The sequence below is a fragment of the Phaenicophaeus curvirostris genome, chromosome 11 (genome assembly GCF_032191515.1).
Source record: "Phaenicophaeus curvirostris isolate KB17595 chromosome 11, BPBGC_Pcur_1.0, whole genome shotgun sequence".
NCBI lineage: Eukaryota > Metazoa > Chordata > Aves > Cuculiformes > Cuculidae > Phaenicophaeus > Phaenicophaeus curvirostris.
In genome coordinates, this window is record NC_091402.1 from 15,121,004 (window position 1) to 15,132,048 (window position 11,045).

Sequence of the window (11,045 nt, forward strand, 5' to 3'; positions counted from 1 at the left end):
GTTATGAAGGAGATAAGATGAAGTAAAGACCACCAGAGGCCTCTGAAGACCAAAGAGAAACTGATGTGCATACAAGAGTGGGTGATAAACTATGGTAATGAGTTATTGGAAAAAATAATGAATATGTAACATGTTTCCCAGAATCTATATCAATATTTATCTTTGACCAGTATAAAAGTAATGTAAGCAGCCTCTTCAGTGGCACGTGTGAGGTGGAACTGTGCCCTGTGTGTCCAGGGATGCATAATACAGAATACCTGCTTAATAAATTGGCATGGATTATTGAGTTTCACTTTTTCACAGCGTTGTTTTCCTGCTGCATCAGAGTCCACTTGGCCATCAGGCTCAGGACTTTTTTCAGCTGCAGGTCTTGAAGCCAAGGTCCCGAGCCCAGTCTGGGTGTCCCAGGCCCAGTTTGGGGGGTCCCAGCACTGGAGTGGGTGTCCTGTGCCCAGCGTGCCCCCCAGCCCCATCGCTGGCCCCACAGCCAGCCCTTGCCCCACCGACTCAGCCCCACTGCTGCACCCAGGGGCCGGCGGTGGCCCAGGGAGCCCACACAGGGCCCACGGCACGGGGCAGAGGCGAGATGCTCTTGCTCTGTAACTTTATTCACACAGGGGGTTGCCCCACAGCCCCCACCCTGCCCACCGCTCCAGGCGCACACGGGAGGGCGTAGGGGTCCGTGCCTCTCCGGGGCATCACTGGCAGGTGTTGTAGATCTGGACCTGCTGGTTGATGGTGGCCAGCACCTCCCTCATCCTGGCCTCCAGCCCTCCCAGCTGGGCTGCCTTGGCGTCCAGCACCCGCTCGTTCCGCTCGTACGCCTCCTCCAGTGCTGCGGAGCACACGGATCAGCCTGGCCCTTCGCCACCACTTCCCCCTAGCCCGCTGCCCCGGCCTCACCTCGCAGCTGCTGCAGCTTGCCCTGGGCATCCCGCAGCAGCCCGGCAGCCTCATCCCGCAGCTGCTGTGCCCGGCTGCCTGCCTGCTGCACGCCCTGCGCCCGGTGCTGCACCAGCTCCTGTGCCATCCGGTACTGGTCCCGCAGCGGCCCCTCCAGCACCTGCCGGGAAGCGGAGCCGGTCAGCAGGACCCCCACCCCCGTATGACCCCTGCGCCCCCTGCTCACCCACCTGCTTGGCCTCGCCGGCTCGGTCCCGTGCAGCGCTGGCCGCCTCCTGGGCACGCGTGGCTGCCAGGCTGTTGTTGGCACGTTTCACCTTCAGGGCATCCGTCTGTCTGTCCAGGAGCCCAATCTGCTCCATGGCGCCTGCAAGCTGCTGCTCCGCACTCGCTGTCTGACCCTGCATCTGGGTGGCACGGGGGATGGGGGCAGTCAGGGTGGCACACGGTGGGGACAGGTCCTGACTCGGTGGGGCTGAGATCATGGAGACGGGACCCTTACCATGCCGAGGGCTCTCTGGCTGTGCTGGATGTCACCGGTGGCCTGCTGCAGTGCCTCCTCAGCCATGCCCTGGGCTTGCCGTGCCTCCTCCAGCGCCTTCCGCACTGCCTCGGCCGTGCCCCGTGCCCCCTCTGCCCGCGACCTGCAGCCAGGATGGCACAAACCTCAGTGCCAGCCTGGGCTGGGCGTCCCTGGAGTGGATTGTGTACCCACGTCCCCGGGCTCACCTGGCCCGCTGGGCGTCCTGCAGCAGCTGCCCAGCCTGGCGCACGTCGCCTGCCGTCTGCTCCAGGATGGCATCCACGCTGGCCAGGCTGCGCACCCGCGCCTTGATCTCCTCGGCCAGGCGATGGATCTGGGCCGGCGCAGCAGGGAGCGACAGCTCCAGCACTCGGCTGGCTACCACCTCGATGCTCTCGGGGTCGGCCCCCTCCTCTGCGGGCAGGAGCTGTCAGCGTGCCCCAGCGGCACCCCGGGGTGCACCGAGGGGTGGTGGAGGGCAGCGGGGAGCAGAGGGCAGGGTAGGGGGACAGGGGACGGTTGCACGGGCGTGAGCTCGTTGGGGCAGGCACCATGCAATGCAGCGTGGGGCAGGGGCTGTGTGGTGCTGTGCCCAGCTGGTACAGCTCACATGCAATGCAGGGACCATGCAGTGCAGTGTGGTGCAGGCACAGAGTCACACAGCGCCGGGCAGGAGCCGCCAGCACCCTCAGCACGCTGGCACTCACGGCTCAGGAAGGCCTTGACGTGGCCGATGAGCTCCCGCAGCTCCTTGTTGGAGCTCTCCACACGGGCCCTGGTCTGGTTCGCCTTGTCCAGGGCTGCCTGTGCCTGCAGCCGTGCCTCATCCGCCTTCCCCTTGGCCTCGGCGACCTGAGCAGGGAGAGAGACCCTCAGACCCTAGGGGTGGAGGGCACGGCTGTACCGCCTGCTCCCACCAGAGCCCCTGCGCCACGCACCTTGTGGGAGAGCTGGGCCACGTCACCGGTGGCCCGATGCAGCTCCTCCTGGGCATGGCGTGCCCGGTCCAGCGCGCTGTCAGCCGTGGACACGGCCCCACCGCAGCTCAGACCCCCACAGCGCCGTCCCCCGTCCTCGTCCCGGCACCCAGCTCCCCCGCAGGGGCTCTCAGCACAGGGCACGTCTCCCGCCGCACCGCAGACCTGCGAGACCGTGTGAGCTCAGGGCAGCTCCGAGCTTCGTCTCCCCACTCCCCTCCCCGCGTCCCACCTTCTCATTGAGTGGGTGCAGGCTCAGCGCCTTCGCCCGCGCTGCCAGGTCCAGCAGTGCCCGCCGGCTGGCTGCGTTTTGGCGGTTGAAGTCGCCCCGCCGGCTGGCCAGGAGCTGCTCAGCGCGGTGCCGGGTGTCCGCCGAGGCGCTGACAGGGCTGGGCACAGCACGGGTCGAGGCATCTGCGCGGCGCTCGGCCTCCCACGACTCCCGGTGGGACTGGCAGATGCTGTCGTAGGCACCTGGGGGTGGCAGGGGCACCATCAGACCCTCGGCCGAGGCCCCGCTGACCCAGCCCGGCTCTCTGGTGCCGCTCACCGAGGAAATTGGAGGTCTTGAGGGTGTGCAGCCGCTGCTCCAGGTCCTGCAGGCTGTGGTTGAGAGCGCGGGCGCCCCGGTCCACCGCGCTGAGCACATGGCTGGCGTTGAAGTTGGCATCCTGGGCGGCAGTCAGCTCCCCCTCCAGCCGTGTCAGCCTCTCCGTTGCCTCCTCGATTTGCCTCCTGCAAGGGGAGAAGGTGACAACCCACCCCTCACGGCCACCCCGGGAGCCGTGCCCTGTGCTGGGTGCTCACCGCAGCCCCTCCATGGCGTGCGTCAGGTGGGCGGCGGTGGTGGCGGTGGCATTGCGGGCGGCCACCACGTCACGCACAGTGGCCAGGCTCTCCTCCAGCCGCCGGAAGGTGCCCTCGAAGGCGCCGGCGGCCCCGCTGTGCTGCAGGAGGCTGGCTCGCTGCGCCAGCGCCCGGGTGCGGGCAGCCAGGTCCTGCACCACCCGGTCCCAGTCCCCAAAGCAGGGGTGGCAGGGCTGGCAAGCGGGGAAGGTGCCGGCAAAGCCTCGGGCGCACTGGTCGCAGCGGACTCCAGAGATGCCGGGCCGGCAGTCGCAGTGGCCACTGCTGCGGTGACACTGGGCGCTGGCGACGCCGCGAGGGTCGCAGTCGCAGGCTGTGGGGAGAGCGCGGTCAGGGTGCCGCAGGGCTTGCCGTGGCTCACCCTCCGGCACGGCTCTCACCTCGGCACTGCTGCCGCGGGTCGCCCCAGTGATGCTCCTGGCAGTCGGCACAGGTCCGGCCTCCGAAGCCCGGCCGGCACGAGCACTGCCCTGTGAACTGAAAGACATGGCGCAGCCGAGGCTGGCACCGCCGCAGCGTGCCCCCAGCCTCGTCCCACCCCTCTGTGTCCTTGTACCCATCTCACCTGGTTGCAGGCGGGTGTCAGGGCGTGCTGGGGGTGGCAGGCGCAGGGCTGGCAGCCCTGCCCGCTGCCCAGATTCCAGAAGTTGGGGCTGCAGCGGTCACAATTCTGGCCCTCCACGTGGGGCAGGCAGTGGCACTGCCCGCTGCGCCTGTCGCATTGGCACTGCTGGGACTCGCAAGTGCGGGGGTCGGTGCCCAGCGTGTTGCAGGAGCAACCTGGAACCAGATGGGTGCTGAGTGTTGAGGGGACAGGATGAGGACAGGGACAGGATGGGTATAAGGTTGGGATGGAGATGGGATTGGGGGGTGCAGGTGGTATACGGACACGAGCAGGAATGGGACGGCATTGAGTGAGGGTGGAGACAGGATGGGGACAGGATTGGGCAGGGACAGGGTGGGAACAGGATGGAGATCATAGAATCATAGAATCACCAGGTTGGAAAAGATCCATCTGATGATGGAGTCCAACCATTCCCATCAATCACTAAACCATGACCCTCAGTGCCTCGTCCACCCGTCCCTTAAACACCTCCAGGGATGGTGACTCAACCACCTCCCTGGGCAGCCTCTGCCAGTGCCCAATGACCCATTCCATGAAAATTTTTTTCCTAATGTTCAGCCTAAACCTCCCCTGGCGGAGGTGGAATGGGAATATTGAGGACCACTGACAGGGATGGGATGGAGATGGGACAGAGAATATCAGGACAGAGATGGGATGAGGATGGGAGGGTGACAGAGCCAGAGTGGCAGTGGGGACAGGAGGGCAACAAGGGTAGGGATGGGCATGAGATGAAGGTGTGGATGGGATGGGACAAGCTGGGCATGGGGGCAATGATGGAGATGGGGCTGCATTGCCAGGGCTGGGCAGAGGAGACACCCCAGAGCAGGGCAGGGCTGCAGGGGCCCCCCAGTGCCGCACACGAGCAAGGGCAACCGTGGGCATGCGTGGTCCCCGAGGACACGCTGGGCCATGGAGGCAGGTCTCGGTGTGGCTGTGTGTACTCACGTCTGCAGCTGTGCCGCATGGCATCGCCGTAGTAGCCGGGCTGGCACTCGGCACAGTGAGGCCCTGCCGTGTTGTAGAGGCAGCGCAGGCACTGCCCTGTGCGCCGATCACACGCCTCTGGGTCTGTCATGTCGATGTTGTCATGGCACTGGCAGGGCTGGCAGCTCCCGCCGGGCTGCCGCGGGTCCCCGTAGTACCCAGGGGCACACTCGTCACAGCGGGGACCTGCCGGCACAGAGCGCAGGGCAGTGTCTGGGGGCAGGGGACCCCCGGGGCCACCAACCTCGCCGCGGCGGGCACCTACCTGTGTACCCAGGGCCGCAGTGGCAGACGACCTGTCGGGAGCGGCTGTCTTGGTAGCAGGAGGCGGCGAAGTGGCGGGGGCTGCCAGGCCCCTCAGGGCAGGGACAGGGCCGGCAGTGCTGCCCGGACGCCAGCGCCGGGTTCCCGAAGTGCCCGGCCGCACACCTTGAGGCAGGTGGTCAGTGAGGGCTGGGGCTGCTGGCAGTGCCCTGCCCTGGCCCGGGCCCACACCCCACTCACCTCTGGCACCGCTCGCCGTCCGTGTGGTCGCGGCAGCGCAGGCAGCTGCCCGTGCGGGGGTCGCAGTCCTCGGCGTGCCCGTTGCACTGGCAGGGCCGGCAGGCGGGGAAGCCCCAGTGGCCGGGCTGGCAGCGGTCGCAGCGCAGACCGTGGGCACCCTCGCGGCAGGAGCACTGGCCTGTGGTGCTGTCGCAGACGGTGCTCACCGACCCCTCACTGCTGCACTGGCACGCTGGAAGGCACAGCAGCCGTGGCATCTGCCCCTGGGCCGCAGAAAGCATCCCTCCCCAGCACCCCCAGCCCCAGGGCGCCCAGGCTGCTCTCCAGGCTGGGTCAGCACAGCCCTGCGGCACCCACCTCGGCACCCGCCGGGCCCGAAGCCGAAGGTTCCCGGAGAGCAGCGGTGGCAGCGCCGTCCCACGACGTTAGGTTTGCACTGGCACTGCCCGCCCTGGGGCCGGCACTCGGCGCTGAGCGAGCCCTGGGGGTCGCAGAGGCAGGCTGCGGGCACAGAGCAGGGTAAGCGGTGGCAGCTGCCACCAGGTGAACGATGGGGCGCGGGGCCGTACTCACGCAGCGTCCCGTCATGCAGGATGGCCGAGAGGCTGTGCAGGAGGCCGGAGCAGGGCTCAGCTACAGGTGAGGGCCCTGCAGCGTGGAAAGGCTGGGCGCAGCGGTACCGCTCGAACGTCTTCCGGCGCTCCATGGCACCAGGGTCACCCGCAATGAACATCTCCAGCGAAGAGTAACGGGGCAGGAGCACCAGCTGGGGGGAACAAGCCAGAGGGACATCAGGACATCATGAACATCTCTCCTCGTGTCCCCTACAGCCGCATCCCGCTCCCCTGTAGGTTTGCCGTCCCCTGTCCCTCTCACCGAATCGATGAGCACGCTGGCAGTGGAATCCTGTTGAGCACCAGCACAGCCCAGCTCCAGGCGGATTGTGTAGGAGACGCCCCTCTCCAGGCAGATGGGCTGGGGCAGAACCACATACCTGAGGGCCAAAGCAGAGCACAGGCAACTGAGTGCCTCCTGCAAGCCCTGACGCAGCCTGGTCCCAGTGAAGCACTTACCTGGCACCGGAGGGGAGGCTGGTGGAGAGCTGGTCATCAGCTGGGATGGTGTTTCCGCAACGGCTGCTGGCAGAGACGGGGCTGGGGCGCAGCACCCTCACCCTCACCTCCTGCCAGGGCTCCGGGTGCTGCCGGCAGAGAAGGAGCTCTGCCAAAAAGCCTCGCCACCTGGCACTCCTCATCACCACCTCCCAACCTGGCGCGACATCCCACCCCTGGCTTCATCACGTTGCTCACCTGGGGCTCATAGCGGATGATCACGTCGTACTCGGTGGAGAAAGGCACGTCACTTATATGAAACTCCACCCAGCCGCCCTCCAGCATGCGGGCAAAGCCTGTCCCCGTCCAAGAAGCCGGGTGGTCCGTGGGAGGCTCACGCTCTACCACTGAGCCCTGGGGTGAGTTTGGCTTGTGAGATGGGACTCCAAAAATAGCCTTGGCCAGCGGGTACACAACAAAGAGCCACCCGCTGCTCTGTTCTGCCCTGCCCAGTGTCACCCCAGGGACATCTTTGTCCTTTACCTGATGGAGCCGCGCATCCTCAGCCTCATAGGTGTAATGGTCCAGGTTGATGCGGTAGAAGCCAGGCTCCACCTGGCCACACTGCCGTCCCATCACATGGCTGCGGCACCGGCACTGCCCTGTCTCCACGATGCACCTGGTACCCCAGTGGCACTGTCAGCCCCAATGCCAGCAGAGATGCCCCTTGCTCCCTGCATCCCCATGAGGACTCACAGGTTGTTGTAGGCACCTCCCACGTCGCAGTTGCACGGCCGGCAGCCCTGGAGGTCATGGCTGAGCCCCCAGTGCTCAGGCTGGAGAAAATAAGGGTGTCAGGGAGCGCTTGGCTGTGGTGCCGTGGCCCCAGGCTCCCTGCATGGCTGCCGAGCACCGCGCACAGGCCCTGGCACAGCCCCACTCACCAGGCACTGGTTGCAGTCGCGCCCGGTCACCAGTCGCTTGCAGAAACACTTTCCGCTGACAGGGTCGCACCGGTTGCCCTCAGCCACCGTCCCGCGGGTGTCACACTGGCACCCTGCATGGAGAGCCAGCAGCGTACACTGGAGCTGAGCCACGCAGCCAACCCCAGCGGGTGCCACCCCGATACCTACGCCGGCAGCCTTGCGGGTTGGCAGCACTGAGGCCGAAAAAGCCAGGTTTGCAGCGGTCGCAGCGGGGACCAGCCACGTGCTCCTTGCAGCGGCACTGCCCCGCGATCAGCCCCCGCGCGGGGTCGTCGGCGCCGTCGCACAGCCCACCGTCCAGAGAGCCGTCGGGGTCGCAGTCGCAGGCTGGGGATGCAGGTGGGGTCAGCATCTCACCCCGCCCGGGCTGTCCCGTGCCACGCACCCCCTGGCACCAACCTCGGCACACGGCGGGGTCCCGCAGGTCCTTGCTGGGGTCTTTGTAGTAGAAGGGCTTGCAGAGGTGGCAGCGGCGGCCCATGGTGTTGTGCTGGCAGTCGTCGCACACGGCCCCGCTGGCGTTCCCCGTGGCCAGGAAAACAGCCATGTCGAAGTGGCACCGCCGCGAGTGCTCATTGCAGTCACAGCCTGTGGGGACAGAGCCGCGGCACGGCGTGCGGCACCCAAACCTCCCCACACCTGGCAGGCAGCACCCCCAGTGCCAAACCTCTCCAGCTCTGACTCCCGTCGCGCCAGTCTGCAGCACCCCAACACCAAACCTCCCCAAACCACAGCCTGGAGCATCCCAACTACCCCCCAGCCAGGCTGCAGGATGCCAGTCCCCACTCGAGCACATCCCAGCGTGCAGCACCCTGGTACAGCACTACCGGTCAGCCCTGGCACCGAGATCTCCGTGCCAGGAGCCAGTGCTGGGATGGGATACTCACGGCGGCAGGCGTTGGTGCTGGAGCCCTCGGCTGGGCGCCAGGGCTGGTCGTGGTAGAAGTCCTCACAGCGCTCACAGTTCAGTCCCTGTGTGTGGTGCTTGCAGACGCAGCGCCCATGTACCTGCCAGGATGCCACGGTGAGGGGCTGCAGGGCTGGGCAGCGCAGCCACCCAGCTCCGGCAGGGATGACGGGGCCAGCTCGCCTTACCATGCCGTCGGCGGTGGCAGGCGCCCCGTTGAGCGGGGCACACTCAGAGGCGTGCCCGTAGCAGAAGCAGTTCCCACGCATCACCAGCTCGTAGAGCGCGTAGTAGTACTTCTCCCGGATCTCCCGACGTGTGTCCAGCAGGTCGTCCCCCAGTGTGTGCAGTTTGGTGAAGTTCACCCGCAGGTTGGTAACACGCAGTAGGTCTGGGGCAGGGAGAAACCTGCATTGGTACCAGGTGCCTGGCTTGTCCATCCGTGGCTTGGCTCTGCCAGGCTCGGCGCATGGCACAGGGCTGCGGGTGGCTTTGGCGGAGCCAGGCACAGCTCGGCTCGCCTGTGCACCGTTCTGGTCTGTGCATGGCACGGGGTGTCCACGCGGGGCTGTGCACCATCACCTCAGCTCCACAGGCCTTTCCACAGCACGGCTTATTGGCACAGAGCTACGTGTGCTTTGGCTCTCTGGCATGTGGCTACACGTGGCCAGACTTGGGCTGTGGATGCCGCTGTGGGGGTTCAGCTCCAGCGCACAGGGTTGTGCGTGGTCAGGCTGTGCGATGCCCACACAGTAGATGCGAGCTGTACCCCCAGCGCCGAGCACACACCTGAGGCAGGGGCACCTTTCTGGGTGTTGAGGTACCTGCTGCTGGGGGCTATGCCCAGCGGATCGCTGTACCCAGCGGGTGGCTGTGCCCAGTGGATGCAGCCTGGAGGCCCCCGCAGGACAGAACGGCTCCCCCGGGACAGCAGCTTCCCAGCTGCCCTGCCCTGCAGATTCCTCCCGTCCTCTCCCAGCCTAAATTTAGCTCTGACAGATTAACCCGCTGCATCCTGCACCCAGCCAGACTCCTCTGCCCATCAGGAACCCCATCCCGCATCTCAGCCGCCGCTCGGCACCGGGCTCAGCTCCGGCACGGCCGCCCTGCTTTGCTCCCCGCGCTGCAGCCCAGCCTTTCGCTGCTCCCACGCAGCGCAGCGCAGGAGGGGCCTGAGTCCCAGCAAGCTGGATCTGGCCCTGGGGCTCCAAGCAGGGAGAGAGCAGCCGAAATAGCAGTGCCCAAAATAGAGCAGCCAGGCGGGAGCCCGGAGTGGGCGACTCACTCTGGATGGCGGGGCTGTAGGGGTCCCGGATGGGGATGGCGGGGTCCAGCACGCGGTAGATCACCTGGAGGGGAAGGCAGGGCAGTGAGGGGAGGGTGGGGGGCTCCCCCGACTCTCCTGTGGCACCACTGGGGTCTCACCTCCCCTTCAGTGGAGGGCTCGATGTCAGAGTAGCGGGACTCGCAGATGACGTCGTCGATGCGGCGCGGGGGCCCACGAGGGACGTGGGGAAAGGCAGCAGCGCAGTCGTAGGCGAAGTAGCGATAGACCTTCCAGCTGCGTCCGAAGTCAGCCGAGCGCTCCACCAGCATGGCCGCGGGGCGGAAGGTCTATGGGACACGGTTGGACTCAATGATCCAGTGTGTCTCTTCCAACCTGATGATTCTATGATTCTATGACACCCGGCTGGGATGGAGGGCAGCCCCGCAGACCCCATCCCACGCCATCCCAGCCCTGGTGTGCCGCAACCCACCTTGAAGGTCATGATGAGGTGGGTGAAGTGGAACTCGGCCTCCAGGTCCAGCTGGATACTGACGTGCTCCACGCCTGGGGATGGCACACGTGACGATGGGGAGCACCCACCTGCAGGTCTCCACGCCTCATCCCCCCGAACCGGCCACGGTCCAGGGGTGCGGCCGTGGCCGAGGCTGAGTCACGCTTCCTCAGCGTGGGAGGAAGGGAAGGAGAAGCCCCCCGGGACGCCCTGCCACCCCCGCCCGCTCTCACCATTCTCTGACTGCCACCAGGCTTTCTTGGGGCGGGGGGCGAAGGTGGTGACCACATTCTCGATGCGGTGGCTGTTGGCATTGGCGCGGGCATCGTAGGGCCTCCGCGAGTCGCACACGAAGCACTTCTTCTCCTCCTGCAAGTAGGGGGCTCGGCACCGCGTGTCCTTGTCCCCATCCTGTCCCCCCCATCCCTATGCGGTGCCCCCAGCCCCCACTCCAGCCCCGTTCCGCTCACCTGGAGGTGGCTGACGATGCAGTAGGGCTGGGGTCTGTGCAGCCCGCAGGTGGAGGTGGCGCTGAGGCGGGGGGCTCGCCCCACCAGCAGGTCCCCGGTGGCCGGGTAGCAGCTGCCACGGGCGCAGCCATGGGGGGGATCGGGGGCCGTGCCCCCTGCCAGCCCTGTGGGGCAGCGGGCGCTGAGGGTCTGCGGGGCGCCCCGAGATGGGGCGGGGGGGGCGCTTGGCCAGACCCTGGCCCCCCATCCTGTCCCACTGGGGAGGGGGGGCTCGGACTCACCAGTCAGCAGGGGCAGCAGCAGGAGGGCAGCGGGGCTTCGCATGATGGGGTGCAAAGAGGTGCTAAGGGGGTGCAAAGGGGCACAAGGGGGGTGCAAGGGGGTGCAAAGGGGCGCAAAGGGGTGTAAAGGGGGAACAGAAGAGAGTGTAAAGGGTGCAAAGGGGCGCAAGGGGGGTGCAAAGGGGGTG

The 11,045-nt window shown here is 66.7% G+C and overlaps 1 protein-coding gene across 1 annotated transcript; it reads right to left on the reverse strand.

Moving 5' to 3' along the window:
* Nucleotides 1-572: 572 nt before the first annotated feature.
* LAMB2 (laminin subunit beta 2) lies at nt 573-11,039 on the reverse strand. The gene is made up of 33 exons (XM_069866076.1): nt 10,858-11,039; nt 10,577-10,740; nt 10,340-10,475; nt 10,086-10,159; nt 9,754-9,942; nt 9,614-9,677; nt 8,517-8,719; nt 8,309-8,429; nt 7,821-8,009; nt 7,569-7,748; nt 7,380-7,492; nt 7,192-7,271; nt 6,979-7,114; nt 6,694-6,849; nt 6,457-6,584; nt 6,260-6,377; nt 5,957-6,149; nt 5,741-5,884; nt 5,384-5,615; nt 5,145-5,308; nt 4,841-5,065; nt 3,836-4,050; nt 3,651-3,747; nt 3,211-3,583; nt 2,954-3,138; nt 2,636-2,877; nt 2,365-2,568; nt 2,134-2,278; nt 1,633-1,840; nt 1,406-1,547; nt 1,134-1,310; nt 904-1,063; nt 573-835 (listed from the first exon to the last, which is right to left on the reverse strand). The coding sequence occupies exons 1-33, from the start codon at nt 10,898-10,900 to the stop codon at nt 699-701; spliced, it is 5,337 nt and encodes a 1,778-aa protein (XP_069722177.1). The 5' UTR covers nt 10,901-11,039; the 3' UTR covers nt 573-698.
* Nucleotides 11,040-11,045: the final 6 nt, after the last annotated feature.